General features: G+C 37.6%; 1 protein-coding gene across 1 annotated transcript in view; it reads right to left on the bottom strand.

Annotated features, from left to right (window-relative positions):
• GRM8 (glutamate metabotropic receptor 8) overlaps window positions 1-24,336 on the bottom strand; it is a 346,291-nt gene that overhangs the window by 140,108 nt on the left and 181,847 nt on the right. Inside the window, exon 7 of the mRNA XM_085218365.1 lies at window positions 23,739-23,876. Within this exon, the coding sequence (XP_085074491.1) occupies window positions 23,739-23,876 (138 nt within the window). The remainder of the gene's footprint in view (window positions 1-23,738; window positions 23,877-24,336) is intronic.

Here is a 24,336-nt window from a genome sequence, read left to right as displayed (position 1 = left end):
GCTGATCTTTCTCACAGTGGGGCTGGTCTCTTCCCACTGGTGACAGGTGACAGGACAAGGGGAAATGGCCTTAAGTTACACCAGGGTAAGTTTAGGTTGGATATCAGGAAAAACTTCTTTATAGAAGGGGTGTTAAGCACTGGAATAGGCTCCCCAGGGAGGTGGTTGAGTCACCATCCCTGGATGTGTTTAAAAGCCATTTAGATGCGGTGCTCAGGGACATGATTTAGCTGAGAGTTGTTAGAGTTAGGGTAGGTCATGGTTAGGTCATAGTTGGACTCGATGATCTTTAAGGTCTTTTCCAACCTGAGCAATTCTATGATTCTATGTTTTATGTTCACATTTTTTTAAACTTTTCCAGAAAGCGGGTACGCAAAGTTTGTCAGGATCTGCTTTCTTAAGTGTTAAATCCATCTATTTCTTCCAGTCATCCTTTCTTCCTCAGTCCTTTTGACAGCCAATCACCATTTATAAATGTCATGACAGAGATGACAAAGAAATCAATTTACTGAAAGAAATTTATGATATCTGTGATTTACACCCTGGACTGGATATTGTCTTACTGCATCTGCTGTTTATACTGATTCAAACCCACACAAGGCAACTCCTCTCTGTTGGTATTAGTAAAATTCAAACTGACTCCCACAGCTTTACAGTAAAATAATCCCCAGCACCTAACACTCTTCAGAAACCTTGTCCAGAGCAAGTGTGTACTCTGCTTCACTCCTAACTTGTGTTGCTTCTGAGGCAGTAAAGTGCTCAGTTTTAAAGGTCATTTCTGTAACGAGCTAATGCTAAGCTTTAATTTAGCAGAGGAAGATGTTAAATGTTTGATTAAGAATAGGAAATTAAGTTCTAAAAATAGTAAATAAAACACATTTTAAATAAAGTATTTGCACTACTTCACAGACAGCTGACTCAGTTTTGTTCCTAGTTAATATGTGGTGCATCTTAGTGGGAACAATTCTAACACCTACTTCTGAACGCCATATACCACACTGATGTAATCTCCTTCCTTGAACACTGTACAATCTTTATGGGAAGTTAAACCTTCCCTGTTCAGCCCAAGCTGGCTCAGAAGAGGAGCAGGAACACTCTCCTTCTGTCTTTCAATCCTCTTATATTTTTTATCAGCAGAACAAGCAATCAAGATTTATACAAAAAGTATATATATCTTTTTTTTTTTTTGTAAATAACTTTGAATTTATCTTTCTACTACACAAGTTTAAATGTACTGTTTCATACTTCTTTGCAAGATGCAACATTTTCTGTACAGTAGGGCCAAATGATTTGCCTGTTATTAGATTCATACACTTGAATGCACTGTGGCATCCTGAAAGAATATGCACATGAAACACTAGCAATACAAATGACAGATTTGGGACCCAGCATTTTTTTCTCTTGCTCAAATTCTGTGAATACCGTCGGGTCTGGACTGAAATTTCAAGAGTTGGTATATTTGTTTTAAAGTAACTTACTTTTGAATATCATCGTTGATGGATCTGTGACCTAAATCACATTTGTAGGTTTTTCACAGGGATGACAGGTCAATGATTTCTTCTTGCACTAAAAGGTGGCCATTATCTTTTACAGTTTAGTCATTTTCATTCAGAGGTGGCTTTCATCTGATTCAAAGCACAGGCACACATCAGTGAGAATCTCTACACATTTCTGCATTTCTGCTATGATCTCTTTATGTGACTTTGCATACAGTTAAGTTTATTTTTATCCATATGAAAGCCTGATAGTTATATTTCTGCACAGTAAGATGCAAATAAATACTTGGAGTCATAAAGAGATCCTTTATTTCTTTAGGCAGTGCACTAAAGTGGTACAGGAGAGGCTAATAGGTTTTGCAAAGCCATTGCTTTTTGCCCTTGTGCAAGTGAGCAGGACAGGATAGAGAGTGACTGGAAAATTATTGTGACAGACTCTCAGCTGGCTATAACTCTGAAGTTGGAACCACTGTACTCTTCCCTGAAAAGTGACCAGACTAAAAAGGTTTGTAACCTTAGTGATTTATTAAAACATGAACTAAAACAAGCAACTTTTACATGCTCAGTTAAATGTAATATGGTACGGAAAGGTAAAATAAAAGTGTTGCAAAGAAATCCTCCCCTTATTCACTGTGCTTTGCTGGGTAGGTCCTTACATTCTCATATTCTAGTTCAGTAATTCTGAACAGTGTCTAGCACTCCAACAAAGTCCACACAATCTATCTGGGGTCCCCAGCAATATCCTCGTTTCTGCAAGGAGGGTTTCCATGAACCCCCTTGAAGATTTTATGCCAGCTCTATGCTCTCCTCAGAAGTCTCCCAGCCAGCACTCCTCCACAGCAGCATCTCTACTCATGGCTCTGCCAGTCTTCATCTGTCTTACCCTCCATGCCAGAATCCTCTCCCCTATGCCCATGTTCTGTTGTCCCCAGGGAAAGAGCAATTTCCCCTCTCTCCTGCTGGCACCACAATACCAGCACTGAAGCAGTCTGAGCACAGCCAACAGGCAGCCTTTTTGCCTCTGCTCTGCCACATCTTCTTCTTTATGTGGTATGCGTACACACACATACATGGTACAAAAGGTTTCACTTATCACAGTTATGTACAGTGACAGATATGGTCTTGACAAGCTCCTATTCTCATTATTTTAAAATTTAGAGTAGCATTGATTTCTTTAGGGGTGGAGAAAGGGGACAGCCACATTAATATTGACTGTAAAGTCTCAGCCAAAGCAGCAGTTGTGCCCAAAGAGCAACCACCTATTCTTTTTAGGTTTCTAATGATACTATAGGACAAAACAGGCTGGAAATTTGTATTTCTTACAGGCAAAGGACACCGTTTTCAGCTGATTTGATCAACATTTTCCTGTAGCAGGGGAACGTCTTCAGAAAGGGCAAGAAGGAAGATCCGGGTAATTATAGGCCTGTCAGCCTCACCTCTGTCCCTGGAAAGGTGATGGAACAGCTTGTGCTGGATACCATCTCCAAACAACTGGGAGAAAAGGAGGTTATCAGGAGTAGTCAGCATGGGTTCACCAAGGGGAGGTCGTGCTCGACCAACTTGGTGGCCTTCTATGATGCTGTCACATGCTGGGTGGATGGGGGAAGAGCGGTAGATGTAGTCTACCTTGATTTTAGAAAGGCATTTGATACTGTCTCCCACGACATCCGTATAACAAAGCTGAGGAAGTGTGGGATAGATGAGTGGACAGTGAGGTGGGTTGAGAACTGGCTGACTGGCAGAGCGCAGAGGGTCGTCGTTGGTGGTGCAGAGTCTGGCTGGAGACCTGTAACCAGTGGTGTCCCCCAGGGGTCTGTGCTGGGTCCGGTCTTGTTCAACATCTTCATCAATGACCTTGATGAGGGGATAGTGGCCACCCTCAGCAAGTTTGCTGATGATACGAAGTTGGGAGGATTGGCTGACACGCCTGAAGGCTGTGCTGCCATTCAGCGAGACCTGGACAGGCTGGAGAGCTGGGCAATAAGAAACCGGATGAGGTTCAACAAAAGCAAGTGTAGGGTCTTACACCTAGGGAGGAAGAATTGCATGCACCAATACAGGCTGGGGGATGAGCTGCTGGAGAGGAGCTCTGCAGAGAGGGACCTGGGCGTCCTGGTGGACGACAGGTTGGCCATGAGCCAGCAGTGTGCCCTCGTGGCCAAAAAGGCCAATGGCATTCTGGGGTGCATTAAGAAGAGCGTGTCCAGCAGGTCGAGGGAGGTGATCCTCCCCCTCTACTCTGCCCTGGTAAGGCCTCATCTGGAGTACTGTGTCCAGTTCTGGGCTCCCCAGTACAAAAAAGACAGGGATCTCTTGGAAAGAGTCCAGCGGAGGGCCACAAAGATGGTGAAGGGCCTGGAGCATCTCCCCTATGAAGAAAGGCTAAGTGAACTGGGTCTGTTTAGCCTTGAGAAAAGACGACTGAGAGGGGACCTGATCCAGGCTTATAAATATCTGAGGTGTGGCAGCCATAGTGGTGAGGCCAGTCTCTTTTCAGTGGTACGTGGAGACAGGACGAGGGGAAATGGACATAAGCTGCAGCACAGGAAGTTTTGCACGAATGTGCGTAAGAACTTCTTCACGGTGAGGGTGACGGAGCACTGGAACAGGCTGCCCAGGGGGGTTGTGGAGTCTCCTTCTCTGGAGATATTCAAGTCTCGCCTGGACGCCTACCTGTGCGACCTGGTGTAGGGAACCTGCTTTGGCAGGGGGGTTGGTCTCGATGATCTCTGGAGGTCCCTTCCAACCCCTACAATTCTGTGATTCTGTGATTCTGTTGGGCAACCATGACCTTTGGTAGAAACAGAATATCATTTCTGCAGGAACATAAGATTTACTTTGTGCAAATAGAATGGCCTTGTTTCCCATGAACAGAGGACTGTATCCTCACGAAGATGCAAGGTGCTATCAATCACCAGTATCATCACACCAAAGGAAGTAGGGCTTCTCTTGACTCAGAAACACATGAAGGTACTGTGGGAGACAGGTGCTGTCACTTGAAACATTTTTTATATCAACACATAAAAATACTAGACTAACTACTTTGTACTTAGACTAACTAGAGTTTACCCTTTCCAAAGTAGCAAAAAGTAAGCAAAAAAGATCATGACCTACCATGTCCTTCCTTCTCCCTGACTGCACCAGAGTGTCCCAAGAGCATGCAGTCCGTTACTGCAGGCTGACATACGAGTTAATGGCAACAGTGCTACTGGATCAGGCTGGACTGATAGAACATAATTAGTTGCTTTTATTTTCTTCACAAATCAACTGATATTTTATGCTGGAGATTATTTTGCTGGATATTATTTTAAGGTTTTGACGGAGTTTTTAAATGACTTTGAATTTAAATATTTATTTTATGATGAGACTATTTTATTTAAAAAACTAGCTTTTCTTGCTTTTTTCAGCCCAGCGTCATTTTTTTCCCTGTTAAGTTGCTTGGCTCTTTTGTACTTTTATACGGCTCTAAAGAGAAGTATGTTATTATTTTTAGAAATGTTGCTTTTTATATTCTTTCTTTATTACTTCCCCTAGTCTCTTAATCTTTTTGGAATATGTTTGGGTGTTCTTTTCATCTGGAGGTTTATTTATTCTTTCTCCTTGTACAGTATGTTCTGTACTTCCAGATCTGCTAGATACAAATTTTACTTAATTATGTCTCCTGAAAAGTTCCCCCTCTTTAAATTATTCCTCCTTAAAATTTGGTACTGTATGCTGCAAGCTCTAGGCTTTTCACAAAATACATTCATCACAGTTTCATTTTCTTTCTCATAATTAAATTACCCTTAAAAAAGGAAAAATAAGAGTTATTATTTCATTCATAAATTGGAGTGAAAATTTTTATTAAATTGTAATAATGTAAAAAAGTACACCTTTTTGCATTGTAGATGGAACTGTAAATCTTATGTATGTATTTGTTGTCAGATTAACTAAGCTATTTTAGAAAGAAAAAAAAGCTTAAAATTTAAATATAGAATGTATATGTCACCATAGTGACTACTTCTATATCCAAAAAATAAAAAGACTGGCACAATGTGGAAATGAAGCTTTGTCTTTGCAGTCCAGAGATCACCAATGAAATCACTGTAGGTGAAATTTGCACGGGGGTAGATGACCCACATAAAGGGCCCCATATTCTTCAGTTTCTGACTTTCTACACCGCCATAAACGTGGTGTCCAAGCAATGTTTTAGCTGCAGCCTAGCAGGACTCCACACAAGGGACTGCCCTGGACACCTGGGCATCAGTGACAGGAACAAGTTTGAGACACAAGGTATCATGGCATCTTGGCCTGTTTTGTTCCTGACACCAATTTTGCTCCTGATATCTGACAAGTGAGAAATGCTATTTGTTTTCCCCCAGAAAAGAAGACAGATATGCATTTGAAATCGTATCCCTGGTCTCTGGCCTTGTGATGGTTTGAGCCATAAACATGGAATATAGTGAAGTTTTTCTGGGGACCCATAACTTGTATCTGTCCTGGAGATGTAAGCCACCTCCAGAAAATGATCTTTGTTAGATTTTTGAAGCTATTGTCTCTATACAAATACAGAGACAAACCTAGGAGCCTAGACAAAGCAATCTGCAGATCACTAACAAGTCCTTTCACTTTGGGCCCATTCACACTATAGTTATTTAGACTCTGAGTCACTGGGAGATTTAGGTATTTAAAGTCCACCTAAAGGCACAGCTTAGGGCTCTTGTTCACGATTCTTAGTATTTCATGAAAAATGAAGGTTATTAAAATTCTCCAACTTCTCATTATTCATAATTGTCATTATTCCTAACAACCTTTAAAATAGAACATGAGCCCAAAATGAACCACAGGATTTCCAAATGCTGAAAATTATAGTCTCAGTTCCAAAGATCATATACTTTGTTTCTTTAAGGTTTCAAGCCCCAGATATTTCCTGTCAATAACATTTGATTCAGCCTGGAGTTGACATTACTCATTACATCAATGGGTCATTGTTTGCAATTCTCTCCTGTCTCAGATCTTATTCATCAGACAAACCAGCTATAATAGATTTCACAAAAGCCTTTATTTTGTCTGATTTTGCACATAAATAGTGTTTGTATTTATTTCAGATACAAATGGTGCCACCTGCTCCTCTTAGTACCCTGACATTTGGTCCTAATTAGATGGACTTGCATTATCAACAGCAAAGTAATACAGGGCTGCAGCAGGCACGGTTACCATGGATCCTAATGCACTCAGCATTCCACAGGAAATTTAGCAGAGCATAAGAAATAAATCTATTCCTATGAACCTGCACCACTTTTGTGACACTATTAAGGCACATCCTCAAAGTGTGCTATATCCAAGTGTAAATGCCATTATTATTTCTAAACGATTATTAATGCATTTTACCACTGAGTCATTATGTAGGTGAAACAAAATTGCAAGTTGATTTTAAACACCCTGACCTTGCCAGTGGAAACAAGTCATGCATTCCATCTGTAAAGACAACGAGTCTCAACTGGAGATTGGTTGCCACCAAAAAAACTACTGTCATCTGTAAGTGAGAACGGTCAAAACAATTCAGACTTGTTGCACTCTCACACTGAATAGCTGCAGAATAAACTCATATTATTTATTCCTTTTCAAGCCTACCTGAACATACCTAATTATTATACTCTAAGACCTAACAAACAAGGGCTGATCCAAAAGTCGCTTCCATAGAGTGATTCAATAAACTCTATGTATCAAAGTAAAGGAGAAAGGAGAACAGAAGATAAATAAAAGAAGCTAATAACAGAGAAATAAAACCATTAAATACAAAGGCAAAATTAAAAATAATAATATAAAAGAAATTATTTCTTTTATCCCTTTCTCGCGAAAAAATGTATTTAATGATACAATTTTGCTATAATTCTTCATATATGATCTAGAGTCCATTTTACATTTGATACAAACTAGTCTTTCCTGTTTCAGGCATTAACCTCAGCCAACTGATGTGCCTCAATCATTTGTCAGAATTATCTGCATTTCTGTCCCGTACACATTTCAAGTGCCACTGTAGCCAGACTTCTTTGAGCTTTAAGATTTTTTCAAAGTTCTCTCATATCTCAGACAGGATGAGTTCAGCACTGAGTTATAAATGACATATCCTGTATTCTACGAACAAGATTTTTTAACAGACTGTGAAATGCAAGTTTGAAGTATTATTGTCTTTCCCTTGGGACTAGAACAATTTGGTGTAAGATGGAGCCGCATACTGCAATCAAGGGAAATCAGAGGGGGAAATACACCCCAGAGCTGAAAGCATCATAGCACAATGTCAGGAAGCCTGCGGTGGGATGTACAGCCTCACCAGGTTCCTTCTTCCACATCAGTCCTCTAGGTCTTCTCACAGTTGAAGTCTAATTCAATTCATCTGAGAATAATTAAGCTCAGTTTATGTAAGGGACATAGCCCAAAGGAAGTGGAAGACAACAGATCAGATAGCACCTAAGGTGTAACTGCTTTTTATGTGATAGTAGGGATTTACTGACCAGGTTATTATTGTTAATTTACTGCACACAATGTATAAGTAATCAAATAAGTTGGAAATATATTATTTGGGGCAGGACAGATGTAACATTTTCTTTCTTTTTCTATTCGTCTTTTTTTTTGGTTAGTAGGAATAGACAATGGGCCTAGGTTTTTATAGCATAATTCTATTCACAAGCAAGCACATTAACAATCAATATCAAACCTTTAAATATTAACAATCTGTCTATATTTGAACTAGCAGTCAATAGATTATGTCTCAATTTCAAATTATGAGGAAATTTCTGCATTTAAATTATCAATAACTGAGATTGCATCAAAACTACATGCATACAATGCATGCTTCTCAAGCAGGGTACATCCAGAGATTTGGCTTTGCTTAGAGCTGTGACAACTGCCTAACCTTCACAGTCTCAGATCCTTCATCTGCACCAAAGCTTTCCAGCTGACACAATCACAGCCAGGAAGAAATCTATGTTCAGGTAGTTGAGTGTGTTCTCAGCACGGGTTCCTCATGAATAACCAGGATTTTTTCTGTTGTACAGTATGAATAGCAACGAGAAAAGAGAGACATGCTCCATAGACAGTCGAATGTTATCCACCAATAACCTTTTTTCTAAATGTCAGAACAATAAAATTATCTCCACAGTTAAGGAAGAAGATTAAGGTATCCTCTGAAAAAGAAAGCCTTAGATTAGAGATAAGATTTCCACAACAATTTATGTATTTTGAATTAAAAACAGTGAAAAACACAGCTTTCACAATAATTTGTCATGAAACAAAACTACTTCAGTCCCAATATCATGATACTGCTGCAAAGATGTCAACATGTCCCTGTGTTTCTTGTGCAGTAGCTTGTTAAAGTTTTTATCCCAATTTTTTTTAAACATCCACGGAACAGGATAAAATAAGAGAATTGCTGAAATTTTGGGAAATAAGTAAAAAAAATAAATAAATAGTAATAATAATTTGAAAGCACCAGTTCTGCATCTTCCAGAGATCATCAATCTGTTGTACTTACTGACATTGCTGGGTTTCACAAAATACGTGAATGTTCAGTACACCTGGCTCCACCAGTCATTATTCCACTTCTACAATGATACCTTTGATTTTTTCAAGGAAGAGACTCAATGCATAGATTAGATATCCTCCTCTGAAAAATAGCTCTATAGAAAGATAAATCCACTGACCAGAGATATGGAAAATTACTAAACATCAATGTCACAGTTTTTATCCGTATGATTCATCATAATCAGCATGTCCTCTATACCTGCTGTCATTACTGTATCCATCATCAACTGTGTACCAGGCAAACATTTACACTGGAAACTGTTCACATACATGCTGTACACAATCAACTATTAAACAATACTCTGATAAAAAGTATTTTTCTGGGTTCCAAATCATCTGTTCCTTCTCAAACCACAGACTTACCAGAATGCTTTTTTACAGTTACTTTCCACTAGGGAAAGTATTTCCATCATAAAAAAAGTACTTCCTAAAACATGTATTCATCTAAAACCTGTATTCAGTTTGCAGGGGAAAAAAAAAAAAAAAAAAGAAATTAGCAGTTTGTTGAAAATGTGACTGTTACATTTCAGAACTGAATTAATTTCAAACTTCTGTTTACATGTATTTGATCTTTTGTTAGATAAAATAGCACTGTAATAATTTCATTGATGTAGAATAAGGTTTAATTCTCATTTGCTTGGAACTTTAAAATAGCCTGTTTAAATTTCAATTCCAAATGTGAAAATCCTTTGTGAAATAGAAGATTGATCTTTACAGTTCTGCTTCTCAAGAGAATTTTCTGAATAATAAATTAAGAATAAAGGTTTTGACCCTTATTGTAATTTTTTTTCTACTTTCTGAAATAGGTCCTGAATGTATAACAGCAGACATTGGAAATGCTCCATTTTCTTGAAGAGCTTAAACATATCATCTGAGATTGGGAGTGAGGAAGAGGGGACTGTGAACATCTCCCCCGTGGCCAGCCAGTCCCTGTCAATACCAAGAGGTTCAGCCCAAGTTCCAGATCCCACAGTTCCTCCCTCTCTTGCAGACTGCTCTGACTCCTAATAACTCCCTCAGCTGTTCTTCACATCCTTCTTAGAGCTCCTATGCTGAATTAAAGATCAGTAACATAAAGACTTAAGAGAGAGGAAAGAGGGGAATGGGATGGAAAGGGAAGAATATTTTGCTCCAGCAGCATCCTCTGTGGCATTACGTATACGTAGGGATGATATCAGAATTAAGGCCGAGGTAAGGGGGGTTTTACATAGTGAGAATAATTGCTACCAGAGACAAACATACATGTATGCTCCACACTGCAGTAATATTAAAAAATGGAATGCATCAGAGAGTAGATCTGCATGGATGTCAAAAGCCAACGGACAGGGTTATAGCATCATCCTTCTGATTCAGAAATGAATCTCAAAGAAATCAGAGAATTCTTAGAGTTGGAAGGGACCTCTAAAGGCCATCACTCCCCAGCAATGAACAAGGACACCACAGCTACACCAGGTTGCCCAGGGCCTTATCCAGCCTCGCCTTGAAGGTCTCCAGGGATGGGGCATCAACCATGACACTAGGCAACCCGTTCCAATGTCTCACCACCCTCACTGTAAAAGATTTTTTCCTTATATCTAACCAAAATCTACCCTCCCTGAGCTTGAAGCCATTTCCCCTTGTTCTATCACTACGGACACTGCCAAAGAGTCTGTCTCTTTCTTTCCCTATTTCTTTTCAACATATAAAGCTGAAAATATGACCATTGAAATAATGCACTCTCCAGAGAAATATCATTAAAAAGCATAATACAAGCTCTTGGAATTACTATTTCTTTTTAGAACTAGCCATGGAATAGTTTTACATAGATAGAAAATATACTGAAGACATGCTGCATGTTGCCATAATCATTCTTTCAGCTGTGAAATGCTCCTTATTTCAGTGTGGTCCTGCACAGATGCACGAGTAGGACTCGTATGGCTTACCTGCATGATGGAGCTATATTTCTAAATACTGCACAGCAAATTGATTGAAGGAACAATTACACATTAAATGCCTGATCACAGTGTAATTAAACTCTTCACCCTCAGATGGGAAGTAATTTAAACTAGCATTCAAAATTCCATTTAAGAAAGTACTTTGAAAAACATAAACCTTGTGAAAAACTTGCTAATAAAGGACTTAATGTACTAAACTACAGCAAATGTGAACCATAGAATCATAAAATCATTGAGGTTGGAAAAGATCTCTAAGACCATCTAGTCCAGCTGCCCACCTACCACCAATATTTGCCCATTAAACCATGCTCATAGTACCACATCCACACATTTCTTGAATGCCTCCAGGGATGGTGACTCCACCACTCCCTGGCCAGCCCACTCAAATGCCTGACTACTCTTTCATAAAAGTTTTTCCTAATAAGCAACCTTAACCTCCCCTTGAGCAACTTGAAGCCATTCCCTCTTGTTCTATCACTCTGTCCCCACCTCACCAGAACCCCCATGTAGTTGCAGAGAGTGATAAGATCTCCTCTGATCCTTCTCTTCTCCAGACTGAACAATCCCAGTTCACTCAGCTGCTCCTCTTAATACCTGTGCTTCAGTTCCCTCACCAGCTTCACTGCACTTCTTTGGACACACTCCAGGGCCAAAATGTCTTTTTTGTAGTTAAGGGCACAAAACTGAACATAGCACTCAAGCTGCAGCCTCACCAGAGCTCAGTATAGGGGACAATACAAGCTGAGATGTCAGATCTTCTTCGCCACCTGGGCAAACTGGTAGCTCACGTTCAGCCGAGCATTGACCAGCACTCCCCTCAGTCTTAAAAAGAATTACTAACAATGTGAACACCATGAACCAAATGTCTAGTAATGACAAATGACATCAGATTAGTGGAGAATTAACACTGTATAAAAAAAAGAACAGACTGGGCAATAAGGTAAAATTTAACTTTATCAGTAAGTGTCACAGAAAGAGGAGGATGTCAGCTACTCAGCCACAAAGCCAGCAAGGTACATGAAATGCTAAAGAAAAGGAGACCGAAGAAGCAGAAAACACGATCACTTGGAATTTCAGATAGGTAAATACCAAAATAGAGCATCAGTCAGAGATACAGTAAATGACCAGTACAAACAACAAAGCAAAGAAATGCAAGACGAAAAATGGCATTTGGTTTTATCTGGCAGGGAGCATCAGATCCAGCTCCAGATAGGTCTATGAATGAGCTTCTTTATAATTGCAAAGAAAATATGGTCAGAGATTATATCTTTCTAAGAAAATAAAATAAAGAATATAAGAAATCTGCATTATTGTTTGTAAGCTTCCTTGTTTTTTAAAGTGACATTACAAAAAGTCAAGGAGGCTGGTAAAAGCACTAAATTCTGAAAGCAATTTTTTTACATCACATGTAGAACTGAAAGTGACCATATAGTCCTAACTGCAAAGATTCTAAAAGCAAAAGCCAACATGATATAGTATCACAGTGAAGGAGGCTGCAATATTATTTTTTTTTAATTTCAGAAGAGTGATTCATGCTCAGTTGAGAGAAACAAAAAGGATAAACCGTGGAAAATAGAACCACTTAACAGCAGACCAAAAGGGATTTCAAGGAGTAATATGCACTGCAGTTCCCTCCCACACACAATTTTCCTTTCATCAATACTAGAGAGTTTTAGAATATAGTATTGCTGAGGCCAAATTCTTGGTTGGTTACCCTTTTTACAGGATGTTCAAACTTCTTGTCTCTATTTCAAGGCTCTGTATAACCTGTCTATAAAGATCTGCTCATTTCTGTCCTTCTTTCAAGATCTAAAACTTGTCTTCTGAAGTGAAAAGCAATGTAGCTTCCTTTCTGATCATTCCTTTAAAGCTTTTCTTATCCTACACAGTCTTTGATTACTGACCTCTCTGTGATTTCTACACAAAATCAAGTTATTACTCTCATTTGGAGGCCATCCCCTCTCAAATCTCATACCTCTTTACATCAATAAAGCAACACTCCTGTAACATATTGAAGATTTGCTATTACACGTACTTTATATTTTATTTTATTTCTGTGCAACTAATTTGCATAATATTTGCCCTAATATCACAAACCTTGCTTCCTTTATTATCATCATAGATTAAGTAAAAGAAAAATTCACAGAGGTGTTTGAGAAAATATTTCAGATACAATGGAAAGTAACATTAATTCTCATCTGAAATTCAACCTGAATCTTTTGCAGACATGAAAGTCTCATACTGTAGTTTACAAGGGTAGAGCTTAGTCAGAGGCTGTGTAAAGGAACAATGTTTAGCAGGCTCCATGGAAATTTTACCATATCCTGATATCCTGGCCATACATAGCTCTGCTGCAAAAATGCTGAAGAGATGGCATAATACGTAGATTTACTTGTCTTTTCTCCGGCGGGCTGTCAGGTGTCAATCTTTACATTCTACATTATTCTACTGCACACAGAAATTGCAATTGTAAAAGACCTTCACATACCCACTTCCAATTCTGGTACCTGACATGAAGATTTTGTACAGTCTAAAAGTGCATTAATTCTTTTAATATTTTTCCTCTCTCCATTTTATCAAACATTTGCAAATTTCCATCTCAAATCCAATGGTGAGGTACTGAAAGTTCATAAGTAAGCTTCTTCCTGTGAAACTCTGACTCCAATTTTGCAGAAATATTAGAATGATAACCAGTCTAATTAAAAAATCAAAGCAATAAGATGAGTTCCAGGAATGAAACCATGAATGCAAGTGCTTTTTCTGTCAGAAAATAATGATCAATTTATACAGCAAACTTAGCCTTCTTTTTGCTTTCCAAACTGTGTGAAAAACATTGGTAATCTTAAGTAAGCTAATTATTTGGAACTATTAATTCCAGACTCCGTGGCTAATTTATGATCTATATACTGTTCTTTGCTTAGTGCTTGTCTAGAACTTAAGGAGCATTACATATTTCTAAGTAGAAGTGCAGGACAAATAACGGCTTTTTTGTTTCATAGTCAGGTAAATACCACTAATTAGTCAGTTTTGCAAATTGTTTTTATCTAATGAAGTCATTCAGCAGCACTAACATTTCTGTCACCAAAGTTCCAAAAAAAAAAAAAAAAAAAAAAAAGAACTTATTCTAGTAATCCATACAAATAGACTATTTGTTGTGTTTTCAGGTTTTATTTTCAGGAAAATAAAAACTGAATTGTAGAGTTTATTCTATCACTGTCCAGGATAACACAGTGTTCGTAAAACTACTCTGAGGGCTGCTCCAAAAGTAATGCCTCCGATTTTATTATGTTGTCCCACAATGTCAGAGGCAGATGTTGGTGATACGAAAGTAGAGGCTGAACCTTCCCACCAACATCCTGTTATATTTTGTTACTGTGACTGATAGCAGCTGGGGGGCAGTTTATAAATTGGCAGGGAAGTGCGGATGAAGCAAAGGTGTGGCACTAAATTTCTCCCTGCTGAAAAAAAAAGTTGCAGCCATTGACATTGATATTTTCTGAACATTTATGGAGACCAAACAGTGGATGCCAGCACAGTGATGCAGTGGGTGGTGCATTTCAGAAGTGGTGACAGCAACAGCGGGTCACCTCCACTGGTGCAGATTCTCAAGAGCCCACCATGCAGGCTCTTGTTCATTGCTGGTGAAAACATAAAGCTAAATTGGCTATGTTGAAAAATAGCATTTTGTAGCTGAGACTTTGCTCTATCAAATAGGTTATTGTGCTCTTTGTATCTATTGTAGTTTCTATGGAAATAAATAGGAGCAACTTTTGGAGCAACCTACATACTTTTAGAGTCTTAGGCTCAATTTCAAAATATGTAAGGAATAAAAATAATTCATTTCTTTTTTATTGTAGTTTAAAAAGTCATGGTAAAAGACGATTTAAAATGTTACCTTGAGGTGCTTCTGGATCTGGAAATGATTTGTTCATTTCAAGATGAGAGAATAATTGTTGATTTAGGGTCACTGATGAACAGCTCTTTCAAGGATATTGCTCTGGACAAAGTTTACCATCAGTCAGAACTAAACAGTGAGAGTGAAAAAGCACCCTTATTTTATAAGCCAAACAATTTTATGTGGCGCTTGTATTCCACCATATTCTTCCAAACAGGTTTATAATGTGCAAACGCCAGCTCATTTTTCTTCTTTGCTTGAAAGAATAGAACAGGAAACCAAAGGGCAGTAAAATAAAATAAAATAATAAAATAAAATAAAATAAAATAAAATAGAATAAAATAAAATAAAATATTGCAGTCTGGCCCAAAGACTTCACACTTGAGTACAAGGTATAGAAGAAAAAACATAAGCAGCATTATACTGTATTCAATAGCATTAGCTGACATGACTCCAAATATTTCGAAGACATCTAGCCAATTACAAGCATTCTGGGGTTCTGGAATGTCTCTAGTGGACTGACCCTCTATTTCACAATCATGAAATTTATCTAAGAAAGTAACGAACCAACCAAGACCACTATTGGTCATCAAAACTTAAAGCCAGAAGATACAGTAGAACCCCCAGTTTCACCTATTGTTTAATGATTCAGCTAATTAAATATTCAAAGTAATTTATTTTTCAGGGGATACATAGCATGATACATCACAACATTAGCAGTTTTGATCATGTATATTTTGTCTGAAATTGGTAAGGAGTGTCACAAATCTGTCCATTGTGGACAGTGTTACGTTTGAAATCATTTCTTTGGAGTTGTTTGCCATCAAAAGGGAGAGCCAGGAGTGTTTATGGGCTGAACACTTGGCTGGGGAGTAAATGAAACTAGGTTGATACAGAAGACTGGAGATGATACCATTGTATCTTGTGAAGGCAAGACACAAGCTCGCATCTCCTTGCTTCCTCTGATCTGCTGACTTTAAATTGCAAATTCTGGAAGATGGGAACAAAGGAGTTCCTGCTGAGATCCCTAAGCCAGAAGCTGTCACTCCAAAAGAGGTGGTTCAGCCACTTCAGACTACAAGTAAGAGTTTGTTCTGTAGTCATTGTCAACTGAACAACACAACCTCCAACCACCAATCACCTCTGAAGATCAGCACCTGACACCTGACATTGCTGGATCTAGGAGTGGTGAAACGCTTTGCTTTGCTGTGTTTGCATATCTGTCTGTCTGTATCTCTTTTCCCTGTTTTTTTCATCAAAGATTTTAAAGACTTAATTTGTCTATCTCCTGGGATTATTTTATCATGGAATAAAAGGATCTAGTCTAGAAATTTTCAATATTCAGTCTTTAAATAAATCTTGAGCAGCTGGCAGAGTGAGGGAGGTGACTGTTCCCCTCTACTCTGCCCCTGTGAGCTCAATCTGTGTCCAGGCCTGGACACTCCAGCACAAGAACTTTTGAAACAGGAACAAAGAAGGGCCATGACGATTATCAGAGTACTGGAGGACCGCTACGATGAAGAAAGATTGAGGGAGTTGGTCTTATTTAGCCTGCAGAAGAGAAGGTTCTGGAGAGACCTCATTGTGGCCTTCCAGTACTTGAAGGAAGTTTATAACAGGAGGTAGACCAACATTTTACACGGCCTGATAGTGATAGGACAAGTAAGAATGGTTTTAAACTAAAAGAGGGAAAATTTAGGCAAGGTGTTAGGAAGAAATTCTTAACTCAGAGGGCAGTGAGCCAGTAGCACAGGCTGCCCAGAGAACCTATGGATGCCCCATCCCTGGAGGTATTCAAGGCCAGGTTGGATGAGGCACTGGGCACTCTGACCTAGTGGCTGGTAACCCTTCTGATGGCCAGGGGAACTAGATGATCTTTTTAGGACTCTTTCAACCTAAGCTTTTTTGCAATTCCATAAACCTGATAAACCTCATACAATAACTCCTTTTAAATATTTTAGGTAATTCCACAGAATACAACATCCTGAAAATCTATTGTATTATCAGTAGGCAAACGGTCACACATATTCAGAGAAGGTGGGGATACATGCAACCATGTAATGAGATCCATTTCACTTGACTTCAGCAACTTGAGTCACCTCAACCAAATGGGTCATCCAAGTCTGTCTTCATCAGAGCCAATGAAGAGAGATAGGTACCTTCACATGGTAAGTCATACCAGCCTGAACAGCTTACTGAGATAGAGGTTGCCTGTCAGAAATTAAACAATTAAACAATCTTTCCTTGTGAGCTCATAAGCTCCACCCAAGGGAGCCCTGAACAAACACTAGTTGAGAGCTAGAATCTGCATCAAAATCTTTATGTCCAGCCATGCAGTTAACCAGTATAAGTTCAACGCAACAAATATACCTCTCCTCCCCTGTGAACTGATTGTAACACAAAATGAGAACACTTGGACTTCTACCTGACCTTTCTGAAGAATTCGTCATACGAAAATGTTTATCTCAAATATTGGAAACAAGATTCTGGAAATATTGAACTACAACTGGTACATTTAATGGATATGCTTTTACATTAAAAGCCAAATTCTGACCTCCTTTTCTACGCTGATTTATTCCACAGCCCATTACGTCTGCCCCATTGATTTTGCTAGGTTTATTTGTGCAATAAAATTCTACTCAGTAGATTAAAAAACATCTGCTTCTGTTTACAGATGACCAATTTGAACTCCCTTTCTCAAAAGGCAAGCAATTACTTACAAATGAAATTGATTATACAGGTGGATAATTTATCATCAATATATTGAAAATTTTCATGATCTAAAAGCAGTTCATGCTAAGTATTTTCATTGTCGCGTCATGAAATTATGAAACCACTTATTTTACCTATACTAATAATACAACAAATCTATTGTAGAAATGTAACATAGGTAGAATTATTTAGGATATTGGTGGTATCTAACATCTGAATAAGTTGAAACTTTCAAGATATCAAACATAATTAATCAGTAGAAATATCACAATAGAAAGATCACACAATTCTCTTTATTTTACTACTTTATTTTCCCTCGTTCTCTTAATTTGTTGCAAAATTTGCAAATTAAGTATTAACAAATAAAGAAGAAGTTGTTTGGTAGGCAGCTCTGTACATGTAGTCTATAATAGAAGTTAGTCCGTATTCCTGCATATACGCAGATGACATTTTTCTGCAGTCATTAAACAGGACAAACAAGTTACCTTTTTGGAGATCTACTGAGAAATATGTAAACTTTAAATATATATATTGAATTACTGCATATTCCTGGAATATAAAAAGGTAGACTATAAATATTGCACTACATACTAAATAGGCTTTTTTCCCTTCAGAATAGCTAATCAGTGGAATAATATGATGGTAATTCGTAGTTAATAGTCTTCTGCAAATAAGGACAAAGTTCAGTCTTTTTTCTTTTTTTTCCTTAGGAATTGAGCACAGAGAAAACTGTATATCCTTCTGACTTACTTGGAGGAATCAATATCATGAGGAGATGTTTTCCTTGTCATGCAGACTCTCTGGAAACATTAGAAGGGGATTTTCTTCCCCATGTCTTCAACTCTGCGTGCTCAGTTCCTTGAGTGCAGCTACACTCATGTTTAATTTGGCTAAGGAACACACTTTTGGAACAAATTTCCTGACTGTCTCCACTTTCACATGGCAGAGCAGTTTCACTGCATCCAATCTCAGTTCCTTCCAGAAGAAAAAAATAAGAACAAGCAGTGGGAATACAGGTATAGCCCTTCAGATCAAAGAACAATACAAGCCAACCTGAAGTAAAATTGTCTGAAAGAACACAGTGAGAATATCTGACACTCAAAACTAACTGCTCTGCCCTGCACCATTTGCTTACACAATCAAGGTCATAGGGTACCTGGGTGGAAAAGGTACCTTGGAGAAGCCACTCTCCCTTGTCCAACTCCCCAGGCAACAGATCAGGAGAAAATGTATCGCGTCCTCTGACCACAGGCCTGTGGTCAGTGGAGAATCTTTTCAATCATTTTAACATGCCTAGTCCCAATTTTGCTAATAAAGTTTCACCTCCAAATTCTTCCATTGACAGAACAGTACTAGTATGTTTGGACAGCAGGCAACAAGTCTGAAAGATGAGTAACCTCCTAGATATAAAGCTAACTATATAAAGCTAACATTCTTTTTAAGATTCAAACTATTTTTTATTGTTTTATGCAGCATCTGAGGCACAGACTCAGATGTGAATGATCCAAATCATTTATTACAAGTTCTCACATCAGTTATATACCTTCACAAGTTTTCTTTTTCTAGCTTTCCCATCCACCCTTACATGTCAACAGAACATTCTACAAAACACTCTTCAACCGTTCACACAGGTGCTTATCCAATCAGAGCCGTGAGATGTTCTTTCTTCTTCTAGAGGTGCCCTTGGTTCTCATGCTGTTTATCTTGCTCCACAGCTTCTGCTCTGAACAGTTTTTCTTGTATTCCCACAGTTTTATTTGAATGAATATCTGGTCAGGTAGCAAGTATATCTGATATCTATCTATCTACCTATTTCTCTATCTATCTATCTATCTATAAATGCTTTGCATACATACAAATGCTTGAATAATGACACAGATGCGTATACAAAACTAAAACAATTCTTCATTCCCCTCAAAAGACAGGATTACGAGTTCCTTATCATAGAAAACAAAAGATATCCTTCCTACCTGAAGAGGGATATATAGGAGTCAGGTTTGTACGGAGCCCATCTTTCCTTTACAGCAAGGACTTGTTTGTGGCAGAGGAGAAGAGCAAACCGGTGAAGAATGGAACGCAATATTTAACATTTTAACTATTGACTTCCTTTTACTAGAATCTTTTCAAGGAGGTTGAGCAGGTACTGGAAATAACACAGTAAATTCTTATTGCCTCCCAGGAACAAGGATTTCAGACAGATGACATTCTTACATGTTAGATCTAAGCTATATCATTAGTAACATCATTTGCTGGTTTTCTGAGGCTATACTTTAGAAGGTGCAGTTCGAAAGTTCAGATAAAATTGTACTTGAAGTAATTGAGTTATGCCTGTTTTGCAGAGGTCTGAGCTGGAACTAGAATTTCTGGACCTGTAAGTCACTAATGAACACGCATACACATGTTTGCACGAAGATATGCACACTGCAAGTGTTCCAACTTGGCAGCAATTGTATCAAATTTCGTATGGCAACATACACTAAACTACTGTGGAGTGGAATATGACTCATAACTTTATAAAACATTCTAAATCCAAAATTGATACATTTCCCAACAGAATACAAGACTTGAATTCCTATTTATGAATAAAACTATAGAGAAACAAAGATGTCTAGGGAGTACATCAACAATTTCCTTTTCATAATAGAATAAGCAGCTTTTTAAGATGATATGGATTGTAGCTGAATCTTCCGTTTGACAGCTAGATTGAGAAGTGACAATCCACTGGATATATTATAAAGAGATTTGAAAGAACTATCTGATGAAATAACAAAACAGATAACAGCAAGATAAATGATGGAATTAAATCAATGAATGTTCAGGCCTGATGTGATGGCCTTCAGACTTACTTAGTAATATATATAAATATATAAAGAAATATATAAATATAAATAGCACATTAGCTAAATTAAACTTGAATCTTTTGGAATTCTTCTGTATTTTCAGGAGTAAGGGCTGGAACTGGTCCTCTACAGGAGGACCAAATGTGTTTAATTTGATCAAATTTTCATGATTTTGAGTTAAAGTCAAAAGGAAAGTAATAAACAATTAACATAAGTACAACAAACAGTCCTCAAAGTCTCACCTATCCAAATTATGTGATGGGTCACACAGATTCAACAACCATCTTAGCTCTTGCTTATTACTGAATAAGCACAATCTTGCTAATGTAATCTTTATTTTGTACTATTTTGCTTAGATAAAATAGCAATAGACATTTTATAGACGTGAATAAAAAGTCAAAAATTCTTCTGCAAAGGATTTATATATTACAGTCATAAGCAGCACTTCACATAAGACTCAAAAAAATGGCAAACAGAAAAGGAAGAGAAAGTAATAATTGGTCTTTCTACCTTTCATGCATATATGTACTGGTCATCACCACACACAAGCTGTACAAAATAGAGGAGCACGCAACTCCTGTGTGTGGAAGAGTCCCTCTTCAACCCTAGCACCTTTTGAGAATTGTGGTACAACTGAAAAATATTGAATAGTAAATTATATAACATTTATATTGTACCTGTGCTGATTTTTTAAACTTTTCATAGATCTCACTGAAGAAAAAACCTTTATGAGAGATTTTTTGAGAATGAAACTGCTACCTAAGCTAAATAGAGAACAATGCGCTTCGCCTTCAGAAGATGCACAGCCTGCTACTGAGATTTTAAATTTGTTTTATACATTCCTCAGAATAGGGTTTTATATATATATAAACATATATAAACAAGTAAATCTCCTTCTATTGATATTGTAGGTGTACAATTATATTTTCAAATAGGTTAGTTAAGAGAAAAGAAGTAATGCATCTGTAAAGTTTCCAGATAAAGATCTCTTATACTGTGCTGAGATTTTTTTCAGAGAAATTAATAGTTCAGTTTGATAGAGCAAATTGAAATTAGACTAATTTACACAGGCTTCCACATGCTTTTGGAAACTCTTCTTCCATCTTTATTTTTAGCAGTGCAGTCAGTTATTATAGGCAGTTAAAGGCTGATTAGGTTGGCAGAGCAGTTAAAATGCTAACCATACAAAACAGAAGGAGAGACTACTGTAACTGTACTGTAAAAGGATGTGCATGAAGGGGCTTTTTTAATTAACATTTTTGTAGATGTTTTATTAAAGGACCACACTTTACTGTTCAAAGACTGAAAACAGTGTGATAAATACATGCCTTGAAGAAATGCTATGGGGAAACAAATCTCACTAGAGCTATATTTCATTATGTCAGATTGGAATTTGAGACTCCTATTGCACATGTTAAAATGGTACAGTAAGCAACTTTATTTAATGTCAGCATTCCATGTGTTTATGTATACAAATATGAAGAACTGTCTATATACACATACACTCTGCTATATGTAAAGAGGACTTCTTCAGAATTTTCAGTTAGAGTGGAATCAAATATGAACATTCTTTGAGGTTTAAAGGAAGTAAATTTCATTTAATTCTTACCATACTCCCTTAAACCTTAATAACAATTGCTGCTTTCTATTTCAATCACATTGGTTCACAAACCAATCAGGTTTGGTTTTCTGAAGGAGTGACATGAATATTGTCAGATCCAATTTGACAGATGTGAGCTGCAACAAGTCAGAAGACTATCTGCTGCAACATTTAGAGTTTCCCAAACCACAGTCTATACACTAATTCTTCTGGAAGAATGTCAAAAAAGCATCTATTTTCCTCTTAAAACAATAAATGGATAATAATCTCTTTCCAGCCATGGGTAGCTACACAGCCATGACTTCTACACAAACCAAGAACGAAGAGTAGAAGACTAGAGTAGCAAGCTATCATTTCACTCAGTGAAGCACGGTTTTTCATCCTTTTGTTTGTTTTGGTGGAGTTCATGGCAAAAGGCAGAGGACAAGGTATCACTTGAAATGAGTGAACATGTTCATGGTTCTCACATTTTAGTGTGATATATCTATGCATTGTGAAGCATTAAGTCTCCGAGTCAGTGGTACAGGATAAATACATAAATGTGATGGTTTGGGATCAGTAGGACTTTTGGTGCATGTCCTTGGAGGCTGCAGTGTGTCTGAACATCTTAGAAAAACTGGGGTGCTGGCACAAAGCTTGTGTTTTGAGAAAGTTTGGTGTAGCAGTCCCATAACAAAGGGCACGTGACTGGGTCATCACTCAGCCAGAAAAGCTGGAACAGCAAGCAAACAAAAATGTTCACATTCCATATGAAAAATAATGTTTGATGAAAGAAAACACTGCATCAAAAGTCAAGATACATGGATAACCTACACTCACGGTTCAGAAAACTGGTATTGCTGGTACTACTAGTTAGAGACAGAGGTCCGTATCAGTACTGGTAGTAACAGCAGTAATTAAGCAGATGACATCAGAAATATACATATATGGAAATAAACAGCCTGCTGTAGTCACAGAAGACTAAAAGTAACAAATATATAGAAAGCTCTGCAAGGGACAACAAAAAGCCAGCTTCCAGGTGAAATGAAACTCAGTTACTAATGTGAGTGCCCTATTATCTGTCATGACTAATGTGTCTTAGCACGATGCCTGAACAAGCAAGTTTGAGAAAACCAGTTCAGTTACATACAAATTTTGTTTAAACTTCATAGGGACATTCAGCTTTATAAAACAATACAGAATCCTGTTCTTTTCACATAAGGACAAGTATTAAGGACATACTGATTTGATTTTTACTCCATCCTCATGCACAGATTGTAAACTAAATAAGGAGTTCATGACTTGACCTACCATCAAGACCTCAGTAGTTCAAAAAGTAATTTAATTTGTGCTCTATGTTTTTCAGGGATAATAATATGAAAATTGCTGTGATATACCTGTTCTCTACAAAATGCATATAGACAACTATACACGGGGTGGAAGAGAAGGTCACTGAAAACAGGAATGGAACTGAACCACAGTCATAGGTCTTTAAGAAAATCTGTACCTTCATTGGATTTGCACAAATTAACTACAAACTTTCTCAAAGATTGCCCATGAAACTTTTCTTTGCGTTTGAGGAAAAATGCCACACTTTTTTTTACAGTACAGGTTTGTGTAGGAGTACTGAAGGGAGACACAATAAAGGCTAACAGGAAGCTGTTCCTTTCCAGCACTCTAATAAACGACTTATAAATAATGTTTTACTATCACAGTTACCTGTGCATTTCTTGATGTTGCTATTTCTTTTTCCATGAGATCCTAACTTGCATCCAAAGTTCTCCTCCCAAAATTCTGCAAACCATACGTTTCTTCGATTGTTAGCAAGTGTTCGGCTCCGAAAATATCTATCGAATCCTACATTTAAGAAAGAGAGAAAAAGGCTTTAAAATATTGAACAGCATACAGATAGTCATTTAAAGATTATTATGCATTTTGTATGAATTTCATAGCAAGAAAAAACTGTAGGTACTATTTAGAATAATATTTATGTGCATATCTAAGAAATAAATAATAGTATATTTATTACTATTCCATATTTGCTGTAGAAAAATATATTTTTAAATACCTACAGCAGTTACAGCATCTCTAAATCTACAGCAGAATTCTATAATAAAAAATAATGCCATGCAGATGGCTAAGGGAACTTAATTTTTAATACAACAGATAATAAAATAAATAAGTAGCTACCTACAAGAAATTAGACAAACTGACTCAAGTGCCAAGGCTCAAATAAATTTCTCTTCACGGTCACCTAAATTCACTGAGTACCTCTCTGTTGAACCTGAAGTCTTCCAAGTCACATAAATTGCCCACA

The sequence above is a fragment of the Meleagris gallopavo genome, chromosome 1, assembly GCF_905368555.1.
Source record: "Meleagris gallopavo chromosome 1, MGAL_WU_HG_1.1, whole genome shotgun sequence".
Lineage (NCBI taxonomy): Eukaryota > Metazoa > Chordata > Aves > Galliformes > Phasianidae > Meleagris > Meleagris gallopavo.
The sequence above is the reverse complement of the archived record's forward strand: the minus strand, read 5'-3'. Positions and strand labels throughout refer to the sequence as shown.